Source organism: Thamnophis elegans, chromosome 15 (assembly GCF_009769535.1).
Source record: "Thamnophis elegans isolate rThaEle1 chromosome 15, rThaEle1.pri, whole genome shotgun sequence".
In the NCBI taxonomy this organism is placed as follows: Eukaryota; Metazoa; Chordata; class Lepidosauria; order Squamata; family Colubridae; genus Thamnophis; species Thamnophis elegans.
The window spans coordinates 18982891-19003235 of record NC_045555.1 but is presented as its reverse complement, the minus strand read 5'-3'; the positions used below and the strand labels follow the sequence as shown (position 1 = coordinate 19003235).

Below are 20345 nucleotides of genomic sequence, written 5' to 3'. Positions count from 1 at the left end.
GGGGGAAATCTTTAATTAAGAAGATAATCTCTTCTTACAACTTTCGGTGGCTCCATTTCTCCAATCCCCTTTGCTTCCACTTCATGATTGATTGTCCTCCAGCATAGTTTAGATCTTTTAACTTCTCCATACTCAAGGAGCAGAAGCTAGAATCTCATTTTACATTTCTTTGAGTTTGTTTCACCTTCTACCAGTCATTTAGTGGTCCAAATTGTACGTTTGGCTGTCACAAACTTTCTTTTTCTTGTTTTCTTTTTGGAAGACAGATTATGTTTTGGATTGGCTATTATCCAGGCACCTTGTTCCTTGTATCCCTCTTCCATCTCAGCCACCCTTGGTGAGTAATCAGAGTTTGTTTGGTTTTTTTTTTTTGCTTTGCTCTATAGACAGGCTGACAGGAACAATTGTGCAGAATTAAACGCTTTTGTTCTCACGAGCCCTTTATTGAGGTCAATATTTTGATAAATCAGGGAAACTCAAGAGAATTACTTAGAAAGGTGGTGGACTTTTCACTTTCAAGATGAACCATTCACAAATCTGGATATCTTCTTTATTGGAAAGTTTCCAAGCTGTCGCATTCACCAAGCTATAAATTCATTTAATCTCTTTTCCATGTATTTGGACAAAAACTTTAGTGCCACTGATGTTGTAAGAAGCCATTGAAATCGCAGCTCGTTAGATTAATAATTGAATCGTAGGGGGAAGATCAGGCATCATAAGATCTCTGTTTCTGCAATTTTATTGCATTTCTTAATCTCAGAATGTCGGATTTGTTTTTCATAAGTTACCACTTATCATTCTTAGAAGAATGGTCCAGATAAACTGCATCATTCCAAGAAGCGGAGAGTCAATTCAGTTGATTTTTTTTTTGATGCTTCTCCATAACTTCGTTACAAAAACTATTAATGAGGAATAAAAGCACTTTATTGGAATATTTTTATTTGAAACATTTTTCTGGAAAGCATGTCAAAAAACAAAGAACCACAAGGAAAAAATAATAAGAAACAGATTATCTTTTATGAGGCAATTGTTCACTTGTGTAAATTCATATAAGTAACACTGCGCTTATCATAAATAAAATGAGTTTATTGACAGAAGTCCTTGATTCTCCCTTCTTATCACTTTGCTATCCACCCTTTTGAGGTTTAACTGTCTGTCCATTGGGAGAGATCAGTTTTACAGACTCTGTTGCCAAGCTGTCAGCTCTTTTGATTGATTGATTGATTATATGCCATCAAGTTGGTGATGGTTAAATACTAAACTTTTTTGACAACTTAATTTAATAGTAATTTCACCACATAACCAAATATAAAAGCATGCAAAACAATCTCTTTTATTTTTAAAAAGACTTCAGAAATTATGTTATCAAGAGAAATCAGCGGCAGCCATACAATTTAAGCTCAATCCACAGTTCTAGAGAATTTTAGGTCAACACAGGAGAATCCATCGTACACAGATGCACAACCGTTATCAGCGTAAGGACCATCTTGGTGGTAACAGTGACTTTTATTCTTATTACCCCCTAGAAGGAGCACTGCAATTTACTCTGTTCAGTGCTGTCCTTGAACAAAACTTGGAAGTTACAGCTGGAGCAAAATACAGCTGCCTACCAGAAAAGGCACGCTTGGGGTGGGGTGGGGTGGGGGTGCATTGACTGCTAGTTGATTTCTGGTCTGGTTCAAGGTGCTACTAATTCTTATAAAGTTCTTCCTGGCTCAGGTCTCTCATAGTTATGTTCCGCCATGTAGAAGCTACTTATTGGCTCCGTGTGAGCTGCAAAGGCACGCTGAAGACCCTTCCCCAATTGATCAAGAGACTAGAAGAGTGAATATACTCCATTTCCATGGCTGCTCCAGTTTGCCCCATCAAAGCTGAGCAGGCAGACGCTTTTCATGTTTCTGAAGTTAATTAAGATATGATTCTTGCAGTAAGCCTTAGATATAAGCAAAGCAATCTATCAGGAGCATTTGGTATATAGCATCTTGCAGGGGCATAGTGGCTCAGTGGCTAAGACGCTGAGCTTGTCGATCAGAAAAGTTGGCAGTTCAGCGGTTCGAATCCCTAGAGCCGCGTAACAAAGAGAGCTCCCATTACTTGTCCCAGCTTGTGTCAACTTAGCAGTTCAAAAGCACGTAAAAATGCAAGTAGAAAAATAGGAACTGCCTTTGGTGGGAAGGTAACAGCGTTCTATGCATCTCTGGTGTTTAGTCATTCTGGCCACGTGATCATGGAGATGTCTTCGGACAGCGCTGGCTCTTCAGCTTTGAAATGGAGATGAGCACCGCCCCCTAGAGTCAGGAACGACTAGCACATATGTGCGAGGGGACCCTTTATTTTTACCTTATTATTTTTATTATTAATTCTTTTTATGGATTGTGTATTTGGAGTTTGAATAATTGTGTGTTTTAGATTAGGATTATGTATAAATTTTAATAAATGAGTAAATAAATAAATAAATAAATAAATGTTGAGGGCTATATTCTAGAAGGAAGGGAAAGGAGGTTTTTTTACGAGGAGAAGTGAGGGTGTTAAATCTTTATAAGGCGAAATGCATCCATTTATACCTTAACTCCCCAAACTGCCAAGAAAAGTAAAGAGAGCCAACATTCTGGATGTCATCTACTGGTTGGGCATGGCCTTCTGTTGTATATTCCTGACCTACAGTGTTGAAAGAAATCCCTCGTGTGTGGGATACATAAAAACCTTCTGTTTAACCTCTGCAACTTAATGCTCTGGAAAGTCAATAAGGAGGTGAGTGCTAATAATGGGGAAATTCTGCTGTTGCAAAGTATCCTTGAACTGGTCATGTTTTTCTGGTGAAGAAAAAAATGCAGGACTATTTCCAAGTCTTAGAACATAGAGGATAGGAAGGGACCTTAGAGATCTTCTAGTCCAACCTCCTGCTTGAGCAGGAGACCCTATACCATTCTGGACAAGTGGTTCTCCAATCTCTTCTTGAAAATTTTCAGTGAAGGACTGTCCACAATTTCTGGAGGCAAGCCATTCCACTGACTAATAATTCTCACTGTTAGAGAATTTCTCCCATTAATTATAGGTTGGATCTCTCTTCAATAATATTCTACTCACTATTTCCTATCCTATCCTAAGTGCTTTGGAGGATAAATCAATCTTCTCTGCAACAGACCCTCAAGTACTGGGAGACAATGCTCATATCACCCTTAGTCTTTCTCTTCGTTAGACTAGACATATCTAGTTCAGTGGTGGGTTTCATATTTTGTTACCACCAGTTATCCCCTTCCGTACATGCGCCCAGTCTTCCGTGCATCTGCCCGGTTTCCCACACATGCACCCAGTCTTCTGCGCATGTGCCCGGTCTTCCATGCCTGTGCTGGCATCCGTGCATGCGCTTTGCTCATGTGTGCGCCTTCTGCACATATGCCTGGCCTCCAAAATGTGCCTAAATAGGATGGCATAGAGCTGGGGCAGGTGGGCGGGCCTACCCTTGATTTCTCCTACCGGTTCGGGCAAACTGGTTCGAACTGGTTGATTACCACCTCTGATCTAGTTCTTGCAACGATTCATCATATGATTTGGTCTACAGACCTTTGTTGTTCTTCTCGGTAGTCTTTCTATAACCTTGACGTCTTTTTTATATTGTGGTGACCAGAACTGGAAGCACTATTCCATGTGTGGTCTTATTAGTGCACTATAAAGCAGTACATGAAGCCTAGGTGTCAGCCACTGCTTTGCTGCTGCTTCGGCTGCCATTGAAATGTGGAGGGAGGGCATGGTATTTGGGAGGGGACTGATTGTTGTGCTGGAGGAAGATTCTGAAGTTTCAACTGCCCGTCTTACTGCGCATGCGGAGGAGGTTTCCCGCCAAGGCCAACGGCACCGACATTCCATCTTGGTGATGCCTTTCGAAGTTATCTCGCACCCACACTTGGGAGAATTATGATTGGACTGTGCATGGGATGCCAAGGGGTGGGGAATGGGATATACAATATATCATTCGCTTTCCTGCCTAAATAATCAGACTTCGCTTTGCTACGCTTCTGTTCATTTATAATTAGTAAAAGTACACTTGATTTCTATCAATGGAGTCTTGTGGTTTTCTTTCCTGATTATCCAATGAAGAAGTGCTGACAATAGGTCTGCATTGGCATTTTGGGCAACTGCAGCACTTTGTACCTGCAGTTTGTTGCTGAGGCCCAAGTCTGCCGTTCTTTCAGAAGTGTGTCCTGGTCCAGTCTTGACACTAAGACCTTGTGCTTAATGCCACTTCATAAGGCAGTTTAAACTGCAAGGAGATGACACCTCCAGATGACATCTGATGTGTTTCATTATCCCATTAGCCAGGCAGTTACGCCACCCGCCCACATCTTCCAGAATACACAAGTTTATTGAAAGATTGGATTTGCATTGACCCTGGTCAATTACCAAAGGTAATGAATAGTGATCAGATTTTTCAGGAACGGGTTGCAGTTTGTGAAGAAATTTGTCTATCACTCCCAAATGATGGAATATATCCATTTTGTGACACTTGGAGGTTGGAGTCTCTATCCAGCTAACAGGATGAATTTTAGAAGTGCTTCCTTAGGAATAATGTCTGCGAAATACAAAAAAGAAATCCAGTATTTAATACTACGTATAATTATGGTGGCAAGGATTGCCTTTGCCCAGAAATGGAAAAACAAATTAATTCCAAGCGAAGATGAAAGGTTATGGATTGTGCTGAAATGGACAAACTAACTAAAGAAATCCAGGGAAAAGAAGAATCAGAATTCTACCAGATATGGGATAAATGGTATAGGTGGATGAAGGAAAGAAACAAGAATCAATGAAGGAATATAACAAAACTCAAAAAACAATAGTTATGAGTAAAAAAAGAAGGTGAAATCCAAATGAAATACAATAGAAGGGGAAATAATATAAGGTGAGCGGTATTGATTGATAATTGCTATTAGAAAGAACAGGAAGCTCCTGTTTGTATTATATTGTGTAAATGTGGTGTACGTCTAGGTTTTGTGTGTGTGTATTTTACATGTTTGTTAATAAAAAATAAATTAAAAAAAAGATGTGCTTCCATTGGCAGTTCTGTATGCCTTCCCCATAGCTGATAGCTCCTTCTTTCTGATCGTATATAACATGGGCCTTTTAATGGCAGATTAATAGGTTTCTCAGCTGTACTTAAAAGACCTACACCAGTGATGGCTAACCTTTTGTCATTGTGTGCCGAAAGTGTGCGTGTGTGAATGCACATGCCCACACCCATAATGCAATGTGTCCTGCCCCCTCGCGCATACACATGTGACCCCATGTACCCTGTTTTGAGCCTAGCAGGTCTCCCTAAAGCCTCCTGGGACAAAAAATGGGGCATGGGGGAGGTGCCCCGTGCATGTGTGTGTGACTCCCCATGTATTTGTGCACGTCTCCCGCATGTGCTCCAACCCCCTCACATGAGTGGCAGAGACCCAAAAACCAGCTGGCCAGCAAAAAGTGGACGTGCATGCGCGGTGGAGCTGAGCTGGGGCAACTCTGTAGGCTGCTTCCCAGGCTTGCTTGACTTTCTGGGTGATGATGTAGTCTTCTCAGGTACCATGTCGTGAGATGGGTAAAGGGCTAATACTATTATGCCCATGTCTTACCCTGGAGCTGAAGGGAGAGATCTTTGTTATGTAGAGTAGACTAGCTCAGGCCTTAATGGGTCATTCACAAAGGTGGGGGCAGCTGAGTTTCTGCCTCTCTTGAGTTTCTACTTTTCTTTTTAAGGGAAATATTTTGCCTTTTTAATATTTCCCAGGATAATATTTCATTTTTCTAGTAGAGGGGTGGGTGCTAACTTCCTTCACTTCTTTGTGATTGAAAGATACAATACAACTGGTGTAATACAATGGTTACAACCCAATGTATATAAAGATAGGTCCAACAAAACCAAACTGTGAAAAACACAAGGCAAATGGTACCTCTTTAATAAATTATCATTAATCAATGGGGAGGTAAAAGCGTTCCGTGCACCTTCGGCGGTGAGTCATGCCGGCTACATGACCACGGATACGGCTTCAGACAGCGCTGGCTCTTTGGCTTTGAAATGGGGATGAGCACTGCCCCCTAGAGTCTGAAATGACTAGCACATATGTGTGAGGGGAACCAGAGGTGGGTTGCTTCCAGTTTGGCCTGGATCTGGTGAATCAGTAGTGGCGGCGGCGGGAGGCTCTTCTCACCCTTGTTGCATGTGCACGCAAGCACGAGCATACCGGTAACGCCAGGATTTGCAACCCACCTTTGAGGGGAACCTTTACCTTTACCTAAAACTTTATTTAATACTACTACAATATGCTAATGATATTTAAAGTGCATATTTTGCAGGGAATAATAAAAAAGCATCACATTTGTAGGATCAAGCCAGTGAGGCTATTAGCGTGTAGGTAGATGATGAATTATATAATCATAGAACCCTAGAATAGCAAGAAGTCATGAAAGCTGTGGGGTCCATCCCGCCCCCCCTCCCCCCGTCGCCCCATTCACTGCAGGAATTTAAATGAAAGGATCTCAGACAGAAAGCTGTCTAGCCCCCACTTGAGCACACCCAGGGAATTGTTTCCTCTGTTGAGCTGCTCTTACAGTAAGGACACTTTTAAATCAGAATCTGCTTTTTAATACTTTAAATCCAGTTTGGAAGAAGAAAGCAAGTCCTGATCTCCTCCTATGGGACATGTTTCCAGTAATTTAAAGAATGTTCACCAATCCTTTCTCACAGTGTTGAAATTCAAATTTTTTTACTACTGGTTCTGTAGTAAAATTTCCGCTACTGGTTCTCTGAACTACTCAAAATTTCCGCTACCGGGTCTCTGAACTACTCAAATTTTCCGCTACCGGTTCTCCGAACTACTCAAAATTTGTGCTACCGGTTCTCCGAATTACTCAAAATTTCCACTACCGGTTCTCTGAGCTACTCAAAATTTCTGCTACCTGATTCTCCAGAACCTGTCAGAACCTGCTGGATTTCACCCTTGATTTACTCCTCTTAAAGTATGATGTCCAGAAGTGGGAAAAACACTTGAAAGTGGAATGATTACTTCTCAGAATTTGGAATTACTTTTCTGTTGATGAAGCATAAACTAATATTTCTTCTTCGATAGCCATCTATTTTTGCTGGCTCATATTTAGATTTCAATCAATTACAATTCCAAAATAAAATATTTCATGTATTTTTAAAAAAATATTAATAGTAAGTGTGGTTTTTGCCCACACCAATCTTTATCTTTCCCCCCTTAAGTGAAGCACTTCTAGCAAGTTTCATTCTATCATTTTCATCCTCTTTTTCCCAACCCATCAAGATTGTATTTAATTTTAAATCTGTCTCCTGGGGTGTTATTTGGGCCACCAGTTTTGTATAATTGCAGTTTCCATAAATCTATATTGCCACCAGCTTTTTCATTTAAAACAGTAATGAAAATATTGAAGAGAAAAGGACATAAAAGGGAGGCACTGCCTCAGTGGCTAAGACGCTGAGTGTGCCAACCCTTTGGAACAAGCTACCCCCAGAAATCCGGACCTTACCCACTCTCATGGCCTTCAGAAAAGCTGTGAAAACCTGGCTATTCCGGCAGGCCTGGGGCTGTTGACCTCATTGTTGAGATCGTAACGAATGTATGTGTGTTGTTTTTAACATGTTTTTATTGTCATTTTTTAATTCTCCTTTTTTCCTCGATGTAAGCCGCCCGGATTGGGCGGCCTATAAATCAATTTAATAAATAAGTAAATAAATAAATAAATAAATCAGAAAGGTTGGCAGTTCAGTGGTTCAAATCCCTAGTGCTGCATAATGGGGTGAGCTTCTGCCAACCTAGCAGTTCAAAAGCACGTAAAAATGCAAGTAGAAAAATAGGGACCACCTTCCCTTGGTAGGAAGGTAACAGTATTCCGTGTGCCTATGGCATTTAGTCATGGCGGCCACATGACCACGGAGATGTCTTTGGACAGCGCTGGCTCTTTGGCTTTGAAACGGAGATGAGCACCGCCCTCTAGAGTCAGGAATGACTAGCACATATGTACAAGGGGAACCTTTACCTTTACATTTAAATGACATAGGAATGATCATTGTGATATTTCTTTAGTGAGCCAATAGCACTCTTAGGATACAATTTTTGGCCCAGGGTTCCGACCAGTGTCCCAATAAAAGCAGGAGTCTCAAGCCATTTTGCAAGAAAAGTCCAGTTGTTTACTAGGAGTGCCATGTCCACAAGATCTAAGTGAAGCCAGCTCTGACTTAACCCAGTGTGCGCCTTGCCTCTGACCCTGTTGCCCCCTCCCCCCGAGGTTTTTCACCAGTCACATTCCCCCAACAAAGCAATTTCACAGATCGTAGAGTCACTCCCTCTGGCCGTTGAGGGTCTCCGTGGAGATGGCCTTGACTTTGGTGAGCTAGGATGTGTTTTGTTTTAGGTGTGAGGTGTGAATTCCTCAGTGCAGTTGCGAGGCTCGATTTCCCATCCCCCTGGCTATGGCAACTTGGGAGCAGGTCAGGAAAGCTTCGTGAGTTGACACCTAGTCCATTAGTGGGTCCATAGAACAGAACAGAACAGAACAGAAAAGAATAGAATCCTTTATTGGCCAAGTGTGATTGGACAAACAAAGGATTTGTCTTTGGTGCATATGCTCTCAGTGGACATAAAAAAACATTCCTCAAGTCATAAGGTGCAACACTTAATGATAATCATAGGGTACAAATAAGCAATCAAGAAACAATCAATATCAATATAAATTGTAAGGATACAAGCAACAAAGTTACAGTCCTGCATTCATAAGTGGGAGGAGATGGGTGATAGGAACGAGAGAAGACTAATAGTAATAGTAATGCAGCCTTAGTGAATAGCTTGACAGTGTTGAGGGAATTATTTGTTTAGCAGAGTGATGGCGTTCGGGAAAAAAACTGTCCTTGTGTCTAGTTGTCTTGGTGTGCAGTGCTCTATAGCATCGTTTTGAGGATAGGAGTCGAAACAATTTATGTCCAGGATGTGAGGGGTCTGTAAATATTTTCACGGCTCTCTCTTTGACTAGTGCAGTGTATAGGAACTCAATGGAAGGCAGGTTGGATGGCTCTACCCATCCAGTTTTTGTTAATTAAGGCTTTCACAAAGCACTTTTGAGTTCAAGGGGAAAGAGTCACCAGTCCTGGTCGTCTTATGCCACATGGGGTATTCTTTGCTGTTAGTAAGGACAGCACGGGTCAGGCCAGTCTGCCACAAGGACAGCCTGAAGTAGGTCCACCCTTTTCTTTACTAGCTACCGTAGGATGTTAAATTGTTATTTTCTGTTACAGAGATCGATCCAATGGAGTGGATTTCTTTTCCAGAGGTTTATTAATATTTACAACCCACTATATTTTATGTTGCATCTTATTTCTTCTACATAGTCCCAGTATTTAATAACAATAGGCGTTTGTGCTACTAATGCTGTTTTAGTCATTTTGTTAGACGTTATAATCTGAGAAAGGACTGGTTGTAAATTTTGCAGGAAGGGCTCTGTCAGAGGTGGCATTCAGCAGGCTCTGATCAGTTATGGAGAACCGGTAGTGGAAATTTTGAGTAGTTCAGAGAACCTGTAAATACCACCTCTGACTGGCCCCGCCCCCATCTATTCTCTGCCTCCTGAGTCCCAACTGATCAGGGAGAAATGGGGATTTTGCACTGACCTTCCCCTGGAGTGGGGAGGGAATGGAGATTTTACAGTATCCTTTCCCTGCCAAGCCCATCAAATCACACCCACCAAGTCATCATGCCCACCAAGTCACGCCCACAGAACCGGTAGTAAAAAAAATGAATCCCACCACTGGGCTCTGTTCACTTAGGAACTCAATGAAATATAACAGAATAACAGAGTTGTAAGGTCTTGGAGGTCTTCTAGTCCAATCTAGGCACCTACGATTAGAAGGGGCAAAAATTCTCCATGTATTCTTGTTCTTCCTGTATGAATGTGATTTATTTGGTCCCAGAGATTTAAACATTAGAAGTGAAGAACTGTTCCATGGCGATGTCACTCTGAATCACCACCTGCATATCTGTCTTTTAAAAAAAAAATTCTGGTCACTTTTTGTTGTCATTGTTAAGAGGCTGTCATTGTTAAACAGCTGTGATTTTTCTGTGTTGTGCATTACCATATCTACAGGGTCTTATTTTCTTTTGACCCCCAAAATAAGCGCTTGGCCTTATTTTGGGGGAGGTCTTATTATTTTTGAGGTGCAGGAGGCAGTGAGTGTGGTCACCTCATGGCTGCTGCTGTGTTGCAATATTTTCAAAGAGGGCTTATTTTTTGGGGGGGGGGGGCTTATTTTAGTGTAAGCGCCCAAAAGCCCGACTGGGCTTATTATCCAAGGAGGTCTTATTTTCAGGGAAACAGGGTAGTAGTCCTCCAATTTTTCTAATAGCAACCCTGTAAGGTGGATTCGGCTGAGAGAATGATTCATTATTATTATTATTTTTGTAAATCCAGGCCCGGTTTCAAAAATAAAATAAATATTTTAAAAACTCAAGACGTTCATTTCTCAGAATTTGAGGAGGCTCTAGACCAGGACAGAGAGATTAGTCCCTACAAACCTTGGTTAATGGGGAGTCAATTGTCATGTGTGATGAGGGGCAGGAGGGAGATCCCTGCAGGTTGGCCAGGAGGGGTGAAAGAGGGGGATGAACTGGGACAGTGCAGTGGAATTCCAGACATTCCTGGACAGACATTTGCTGCCCTCCATTGATGAAACCTTTTCTCCCTTCCAGGTCAGTGAATAATTTCCTGATGACTGGTCCCAAGGTAAGTACATTCCCTTTGATCTCCATTCCTAATTCCAAGAAGCACGAATCATCCAGACCTTGTCTCTTTCCTTCTTCCCAGATTGGATAAATCTGTGGCTGGATATTTGCAAGCTACAACTTGACTTGTAGAGAGCCAGAAAACTGTTTCTGCTGTTTAAATCCCTGCTTTAAAAGAAGAGAAACCCTGTGTGCAAATTATTTAATTGAATTAAATTGTGGACAGGTATGTGCCATTAATCCTTAAGTAGTGGCAGCAGGAAAATTTGCTTGTAAACGCTAATGGTGAGATTGCCTCTCTCAATCAGGGGTGGGTTCCTGCTGGCATTACTACCAGTTTGGCGCGCAAAATTTTTTTGCTCCATTTGCACCTAAACAGGTCTGTGCATGCGCACAACATTACAAACCGGAAAAAAAAATTTTTTTCAATGAAGATTGTTCTGTGCATGTGCACAACAGAAAATCAAGATGGCGGCCCCGAGCTTAGAACCGGTTCGGGCATGTGTCCGGCCGAGTTAATACCTGCTCAGCCAAACCGGTGCGAACCTCTGCTCTCAACTGACACATTATGCAGAACCCAGAATCTAGCAGCTAATGGTGTTAATTGAACGGAATATGAACAGAATTACAGAGTCGGAAGGGACCTTGGAGGTCTTCTAGTCCAGCTCTCTGCTCAAGTAGGAGAGCTCAACTTCTTTATAGTAAAATTGTTCCTACAAAATATATGGCTTGCCCCGATAATTAATGCTCCGGATAATTCAGTGTAAATTACTGTGATTCATGTACATGGAATTTGTTCAAAAACACTAGCCCCTGTAGGTTGCTTATGGGAACCTGGTGTTTACACTATGTGATGTTTACTGGCTGAATTACACTGGACTATCAGATGGTTTTTATTTGTGTAACAGTAACAGAGTTGGAAGGGACCTTGGAAGTCATCTAGTCCAACCCCCTGCTCATCAGGAGACCAGTACTAGGGACTCAAACCGCTGAACTGCCGACCTTTCTGATCAACAAGCTCAGTATCTTAGCCACTGTACCAGGCAGCCTAGTGTTTTCGTATCAGTTCTAACATGCTTTGGCTGGTATCTGTACACCATTTTAGATCTCTAGCTTGGTAAAGTCCCAGGTTCCTGCTTTTTCCTTCATTGCATCTTCCTAGCAGCATGTTTGGCCAGGAATACCTTCAGTCAATACTATACTGTTAAGAACAGGGGGTGTCAAACTCAATTTCATTGAGGGCCACATCAGGGTTGTATTTGACTTCAGGGGCCAGAGTGGGTGTGGCTGAGGTGGGCGTGACCAGCTTGACATCACTGATGTTGGGGGCGTCGGTAGTTGTCCAAACGCTCAGCCAGTGAAAACGGGCTCCCGAGCTCCGTTTTCAGCTGTGACGACCTCCTGCCATCCTCTGCTAGCGAAAATGGAGCACAGAGGGCTGCGTCTCCCCCCCCCCCAGTTCCATTTTCATTGGCAGAGGGCGGCAGGGGGCTGTTGTGGCTGAAAACAGAGCCTAGGAGGGCCACATACGGCCCTTCCGAACTCCATTTTTGCTGACAGGGGCCCCACGGGCGGGTCATTTGCTGTTTCCAGGGTGGCCCCGCAGGCTGGATCCGGCCCCCGGGCCTTGTGTTTGACAGCCCTGGTTAAGAAGATTGTAAAATTCTGGCTTTTCCATGAGATATTTGGTTAAAAATGGACATCTTCTGAATATATTGTGGTCTGCTAATAGTTATTTTTTTAAAAAAACCAATTACTGTTAAACTTCTTAGAGGAAATGGGAATACTCTGCTTGGCCTATCATGAGCTACTCTCCGTTTCCTGAGCGTAGGAAGGGCTCATCCTCCTTCCACTCCCTGCCCATTGCAAATGTGCCTCAAACCAGCGTTTTGCCTAAAAATTGTTTTGGAAAAATGGGAATGTTGATGGTTTTAGCCATTTTCCTGGAAGCAGAAAAGAGCAACCAAGATGATTAGGGGACAGGAGGCTAAAACATATGAAGAGTGGTTGCGGGAACTGGGCATGGCTAGTTTAATGAAAAGAAGGACATGGGGAGACATGATAGCAGCGTTCCAATATCTCAGGGGTTGCCATAAAGAAGAGGGAGTCAAACTATTCTCTGAAGCACCTGAGGGCAGGACAAGAAGCAATGGGTGGAAACTAATCAAGGAGAGAAGCAACTTAGAACTGAGGAGAAATTTCCTGACAGTTAGAACAATTAATCAGTGGAACAATTTGCCTCCAGAGGTTGTGAATGCTCCAACACTGGAAGTTTTAAAGAAGAGATTGGATTGCCATTTGTCAGAAATGGTGTAGTGTCTCTTGCTTGGGCAGGGGATTGGACTAGATGATCTCCAAGGTCCCTTCCAACTCTGTTAATCTGTTAACACTCCTTGTTTTGACCCTCCTTCTCTTCCAGGCATACCTCATCTACTCCAGCAGTGTTGCAGCTGGTGCACAGAGTGGCATTGAGGAATGCAAGTTCCAGTTTGCTTGGGATCGTTGGAACTGTCCCGAGAGAGCTTTGCAACTCTCTAGCCACGGAGGCCTTCGTAGTGGTGAGAAAAATGATAGGGGTGGGGGACTACTTCCATTAGCCACAAACCAAATTATATTGCCTTTCTATGATGTACGGTATGATGTTTTCTCTGCTGGGAGTCTGATAAATAAGAGTTCCTTATGGAATAAGATGTTGCTTATGTTCTGACCTAGCCTTCCCAAAAGCACAAAGCCGACTTCTCGTGCTGATAAAACCCATTTTATTTAAATTAAAGGGAATTCCTCTCCAGCAAAGGCCCGACCAACAGTCTTTCAAGAGATTTCACAACTACAGACCTTTATCAGGCTTGGAGAGCTGCCAGGCCGATATCTTCCAAACGCCACTCTGTAGCAGACAATATTTGGCAAGAAGTCAGGAACAGATCTTCACCCTAATGAATTGAACAAATTGCCTCCTGCAAACTCCCCTCCCCTTTCGCTTCTCTTTTATTCCATATGGGAGGGGCCATTCACCATACACCTGTGCCGTTACTCCCGAGTCGACCATTCTTCCTTCCCTTCTCCTGGCAGCTCTGCACATGCAAACATTGGGAACAGGCTCCAGCTATTCTTCTGCCCCACTGATGTCTGACTCCGAAGGCAGCTGATAACTATCAGATGGCTCTGGCCCCTTCTCTGCCTCCCATGCAGAGCCCTCATCAGAGCCTTCCCCAGACTCCAGGACTGGCCCATGTTCCTCCCCAACCTCCTCACTGTCTGAATCTGCTGCCAGATCTGCTGGCCGCTGGTGGGGCACAACACCTTGCTACTTCTTGGGTATTGTTATGTCCTGCAGGTGTGTATTTCTTTTAAATTGCAGGTAACTCTATCCCAAGAAGATATTGCTATGGTTCATAGCCATAACCATAAGCAAGCGAAAGATATTGAGCTAGGAGACTCAGCAAATAACAGGACAGTGCTATACAGGGGTGGGTTCCGGCAGAGATTACTACCGGTTTGCAGTACAACTAAAATTGCTCCGCGCATATGCAGAAGCAAGAAACAAAATGACGGCACCTATAATGCTGCCGGGAGAACTGGTTTGGGGACATGCTACTACCAGTCCGAACCGGTAGGAACCCACCACTGGTGCTATACATAGCAATAGCATGTTCCCCCCCCCCCCCCCCGGTCCCCTGTTTTTGCTCACAGGAGGCTGTAGGGAGACTTACTAGGTCCAAAATGGGGCATGGTGTGTGTGTGTGTGTGTGTGTGTGTGTGTGTCAGGTGTACATTGCATTATGGTTCTGGCACTCGACAACAAAAAGGTTAATCATCACTGTGCTAGACTTACAATGCTAAAAATAAACCATAGATTCTCCTGTTTTCTCCCAAGCTGCAGTTCCTTTGGCTAAGTTGTTGTGTAATTATTTCACAGCTAACCGGGAAACAGCGTTTGTTCACGCAATCAGCTCCGCCGGGGTCATGTACACATTGACGCGAAACTGCAGCCTTGGGGACTTTGACAACTGTGGCTGTGACGATTCTCGCAATGGACAGTTTGGTAAGAAGTCACCTCAGCAGGACATTTCCTCTCTACGTAGCGGCTTTTTCCCCTCGCCTCTTGCCACACTAAACTTCTTTCTAAAAAACACAGTTTAGAGAGCAGTTGATGTATTTTGAACATGGATGACACACTCAAAAGCCTTTAAAAGAACAAGTGCAGACAAATTGTCTCCTATTTGCATGGTTCTATTTATAACTTTTCCGTGATCAGGAACCTGAAAACAGCTGATATTTATATAGCTATGCAGGTATCTTATCCAAGTTACACCCTCGGCCCCTCCATTCTGGGATAAAGTCCAGTAATGACAATGCTATTTTTTATTCACTAAAGCTGCACCTTTTTTTCTCCTATTTACTGGCTTGATTAATCAAGGGATTTCCACAATGTCTGGTCGGTCTACACTCGTGGGCTTGGTGGGCACTTGCCCGTGGGCCCCACGAACATAGGGGCCCCTTACTAATCTGTGTGTCAGGCCCAGAAGCCATCTCTGGCATTGGGCCTTCAGGTCTGCCACATTTATTGCTGTGGGAACCTGGGAGCAGGGGATTATATGGAGTATGGGAGATATATATATATATAGTCAAAATACATTCTTTTCTCAGAGTCAAGGACATCTTGCCCTGCACCTGGAGTGGTGTGACTGGGAGGCATCTCCAGTTGGGAGCGTGCCTGATTGGACCATGTGATGGACATAAAGGAGCTGGGCAGGGGCTTGGACTTTCGTTTGGTTGGGGAAAACCTGGAAGCTTTCAGATTTGGGTTTTCCCAAATATGCCAATATGACAGCTCTAATAAAATTGAACTTTGAGGAATCTCAAGCCTCAGAGTCTTATTTCATTGGGGTGTTATTTGGAATCCTGACACTGTGTATGTTAACCCTTCAATGCAACTTGTATCATACAAATGCAGTAACATGTTTATTACATTTAACTGCACCTTTAAATTAATACTAATTACTATTACTACTATTTAGTATTAGTATTAAATACTATTAATACTAATACTAAATAGCCATGCCCCAGTTTGTATGCTATGAGAGGCTGCCAATTTATTGCTGGACTAACTAAATAGCTAAAACCTAAAATAATATCCCACACTTTGGGGGCGGGGGGAAGGAGAGGCCTCTTTGCCAGGATGATTCCCCTCCCTACAGTGACCTTTTATGTAAATGGAGGACAAAGGCATTGTCTGCTTTTCTTACATGTGACTTGGTATCAGGGGTGGACTGCAATGGGTTTGCCTGAGTTTGGGAACCCAGGCGAACTAATGGGGGACTAACGTTATAGCCGGTTCAGAGAACCTCCAAATCCCACACCTGGCTGGCCACGCCCACCACACCCCCTCCCTACCACCCCACCACACACCTCCCGGGAGTCTCCACCCGGCCCATTTTGGATGCAAGGTAAGTGCAGGGCCCACGTGGAGGCTTGGGGAGGGGGGGGAATGGGCCTCCCGGAAGGCCTCTAGAGCCTGGGGGAGTAAGTTTTTGCCCTCCAAGATGCTTGAGAAAAGCCTCCGGAACCTGGGAAGGTGAAAACGCCCCCCTCCCCCCGCACCACCATGGTGCAGGAGGCCGACTAGGCCATACCTACCATGCCCATGCTCACCCAGCAACTGAGCAGAGAACCCGTTGCTGAAATTTTTGAAGGCCACCCCTGCTTGATACTCTTAGCAGAACAGTAATTCAGGATAGGTCAAAACTTGGAATGGATGGGATTTGGGTGCAAAAGGATGAACATGTATTATGAATCCCCTGCCTTGAACTCTGTGCTTCAGCCGGATCTGATGCTGTTCTTAGCATACCCACTTATGGATTCCCATCTAACAGTCGGGTGACACGTTTGTCTCTGCAGGAGGCCAAGGATGGCTGTGGGGAGGCTGCAGTGACAACGTGGGCTTTGGGGAAGCCATTTCCAAGCAGTTTGTGGATGCCCTTGAAACAGGGCAGGATGCCAGAGCAGCCATGAATCTGCACAACAATGAAGCTGGCCGAAAGGTAATATCATTTCCGTATACCGCAAGGAGAAAAGTCAGGAAAAGCAAGGGGGGGAGTCAGAGCAGGGGTGAAACCCAGCAGATTCTTACAGGTTCTGGAGAACCGGTAGCAGAAATTCTGAGTAGTTCGGAGAACCAGCAAATACCACCTGTGACTGGCCCCAGATTGGGGTGGGAATGGAGATTTTGCAATATCCTTCCCCTGCTATGCCCACCAAGCCACGTTCACAGAACCAGTAGTAAAAAATTGAATTTCAGCACTGAGTCAGTCTTCAGATGTTTGCTATGTGTAAATTTTTAATGAAGCATTAGGCAGCTGAAATAACCGATTCTGTGTTATTGGGGAATTTCAGTAGGAAAGAAGAAAAAGCTAAAAAAAAGTGGGGGTGATCCAGGGGTGGGATCCTACTGGTTTAACAACTGGTTTGCTGAGTATGCCTACGCAGTTTAGAAAAGATTTACCTTCCGGATAACTGCTTGGGAAGGAAAACAGCTGGGGCACAGCAATCCACTCTGCCGTGTGATTCAGCTGAAAAGATAAAGGTAGGTAAAACGCAGGAGGTGGTGGGCAGGCCCACTTGCTAGAGGGAGCGAACCAGTTCGCTCCCATCTGATCTTCGGAGCTACCGGTTTGGCAGAAACCAGTCCAAACCAGTTGAATCCCACCCCTGGGGTGGTCCTGTATGTGGAAACGTCCTTGGGAGACAGAGAGAAGAGATGCTGCCTAGGAAACAGTCAGATAAGAGAGAGCACAGCCCACGGCTGCAGAGTGGAGCAGAGGTGGGTTGCTCCTGGCATTACTGCCGGTTCGGTGCGTGCAAACATTTTGTGTGTGCGCGCTAGCTTCACTCGTGTGCACATCTGACGTGTGCTCTGCGTACGCGCGCTTTTGTGCAAAAAAGGTCTGTGCATGCGCAAAATGTTAAAAAAAAGGGGAAAGAATACATTTCTGCAATTAGGATTGTTCTGTGTATGTGCAGAACCGAAAATCAAGATGGCGGCCCCATGGGAGAACCGATTCAGGGGCATGGCAGGCCTGGGTCACTGCCGTTTCCAGAGACCCAGGCAGCCAAATCACTACCGGTTTGGCCGAACCGGTCCGAACCGATAGGAACCCACCTCTGGAGTGGCGGGAGCAAGAGGCTCAGAACAGAACAGGCCTCCCAAAGTTATCAGTCTATAAAGATGACAATCGCAGAATTACACTTTCAGCCTTGCTAATGGGTTTTTTACAATAAAATAGTTCTAACATCTGTTCACGTTTCCTGCCTGGTGTACTTTTGTAAAGCTGAGGCTTCCAATATTTATTCTGAATGTCCATTCAGGCAGAAAGCCAACATAATTTGCAATGCTATGGTGTAGAGTTGGGCAAGTTGACTCTTTGGCTTTGGCAATTCTTTGGTTGTGCAGCTGATTGAGGTATGATTTCCAGCTCTGCCAATCATGAAAGGGGCGTTACTTGTTCCAAGGCAGGAGTGGAGTGTGAAACCTTTTTCTTAGGAAGGTCTGGGTCACATACCGGGAAAGTCATTTGAGGTCTGGACTTTTGCAATGCTTGGAGCTTGAACCAGATTTCCCAAATATCTTGGACAGGACGACTCTGCTGTCTTTTCTCTTCCCTACAACTTCCTGCTTTCCTCTCTTTCTCCATTATGGTCCATTCATCCTGCAGTTTTCAAACTGTATACCACCACTCAGCTGCAAAACAGGTGACAGCCAAAATGTCTGAGCAATTTATCATTATTAATTTTTGTACAGTCTTTTATGCATATAGTAAAATACCATTTGCAATAACTAACATGACTACCACTTCCTACCATCAAACTTATTTTTTTCTTTTTTCTTTTTTTTCAGTATTTTTTTTAATGAATATTTTTATTTCCATTTTCATTTTCATAACACACACTCACATGTATACTATACATAGCCCGTATCATATGGTATTAAATGAACTTATTTTTTTTTGTAGAGTTAATGTGATAGGAAGGAATACTTGGTTAATCCAAATAATAGCTTTGAAAACTAATCACTGCATTTAGCCCTTCATTATTTTAATCTGGAGAAAGCAAGCAAGTTGCTCATAGCATTGTATAGGCCTGTGAGGGCGAACCTATGGCACGCATGCCGGAAGTGGCACACAGAGCTATCTCTCTGGGCACGGCAGCCATCACCCTTCTGGGTTCCGATTTGCCAACTGGTCTTTACACATGTGAGAATGCCGGAAACTGAAAAAGCAGCTCCCTGGTGCGCATGTGCATGCTGGGAAGCTGAGCTTCCAGTTTCTGGCGTGCGCATGGGTGCTGGCCAGCTGGTCTTCACATACACATGCAAACCAGAAACTGGAAGACCAGGTGACTGGCATGTATGCGCAGGCCGGAAATCAGAAGCATGTGCATGCAGGGGAACTGCTCTTCCAGTTTCCGGCACTCCCATTTGCGCGCACCGGGAAGCTGCTCTTCTGGTTTCTGGTGCTCCCCTGCGCCACTGGTATACATTGGTATAGGCATTACAAAGCATTTTTGTAGCCAGGTGTTAAGAAAGATTTTAGGCAAAATCTCAATAAATTCTCTACGTTGAATCAAAATAGGACATTCTTGTTCCTTAGTTTTGTTTGTTGCATGACCTCTCCTCTGTTGTTGCCTTACTCTCTAGGCAGTGAAAGGGACTATGAAGAGAACCTGCAAGTGTCATGGGGTTTCGGGCAGCTGCACCACCCAGACCTGCTGGCTACAACTCCCCGAGTTTCGAGAAGTGGGGACATACCTGAAGGAGAAATACCACAAAGGACTGAAAGTAGACATACTGAAAGGGGTGGCCAACAGCGCTGCGAGCCGAGGCGCCATAGTGGAAACCTTCAGCTCAATCTCCAAAAAGGAACTGGTCCACTTGGAAGACTCCCCTGACTACTGCTTGGAGAACAAGACTTTGGGCCTCTTGGGTACGGAAGGCCGGGAGTGTCTGAAGAGGGGCAAGGCCCTGAGTAAGTGGGAGAAACGGAGCTGCCAGCGGCTGTGTGGAGACTGTGGGTTGGCTGTGGAGGAGCAGCGAGCAGAAATGGTGTCGAGCTGCAACTGCAAGTTCCACTGGTGTTGTGCAGTCCGTTGTGAGCAGTGCCGCAAACGTGTCACCAAGTATCACTGCGTCCGCAAGGAGAAGGGAGAGCAGCATGGCATCAATCTGCCCCCACGCAAGCTCAGGAGGAAGCAGCCTTAGTGCCGACTAACCATCCTTTGCTCTTTCGTAACGTCTCATATTTTACTCCCTTCTACTTTGTTTTCCATATTTAGATCTATCTGTGAAAAGGAAGCCTTCACCTATCTAGTCTTTAAACCCCCATTTTGGAGAACCCATTGGAAGAAACTTGCAGATGTTCCGGGAAAGATGAACATAGTCCCAAGCTGATAGACTGTTATGGAATGAGTATGGCTTCAAAGCCAAAGTGATGGAGGATCTGGAAGGATTTAGCCTCCAATTCTGTTGGGAGTAGATTTAGACATTCTTCTTGCATTCCTCTGTGGCAACTTGAAGGCAAGTATCAA

General features: G+C 44.1%; 1 protein-coding gene across 1 annotated transcript; it reads left to right on the top strand.

Moving 5' to 3' along the window:
- The first annotated feature begins 269 nt into the window (after positions 1–269).
- On the top strand, positions 270–20128 carry WNT8B (Wnt family member 8B). Its single transcript, XM_032232098.1, has 6 exons — positions 270–337; positions 10734–10767; positions 13186–13324; positions 14683–14808; positions 16665–16807; positions 19459–20128. Exons 1-6 carry the CDS (start codon positions 270–272, stop codon positions 20017–20019), a joined length of 1071 nt encoding a protein of 356 aa, XP_032087989.1. The 3' UTR covers positions 20020–20128.
- Positions 20129–20345: the final 217 nt, after the last annotated feature.

What these genes read in the sequence shown, in the direction of transcription:
- WNT8B (XM_032232098.1), top strand. Translation starts at nt 270, where the DNA reads ATGTTTTGGATTGGCTATTATCCAGGCACCTTGTTCCTTGTATCCCTC. An exon ending in TTCCATCTCAGCCACCCTTG is followed by an intron (nt 338 to 10,733) that starts GTGAGTAATCAG and finishes TCTCCCTTCCAG; the next exon opens with GTCAGTGAATAATTTCCTGA. An exon ending in TTCTCGCAATGGACAGTTTG is followed by an intron (nt 14,809 to 16,664) that starts GTAAGAAGTCAC and finishes TTGTCTCTGCAG; the next exon opens with GAGGCCAAGGATGGCTGTGG.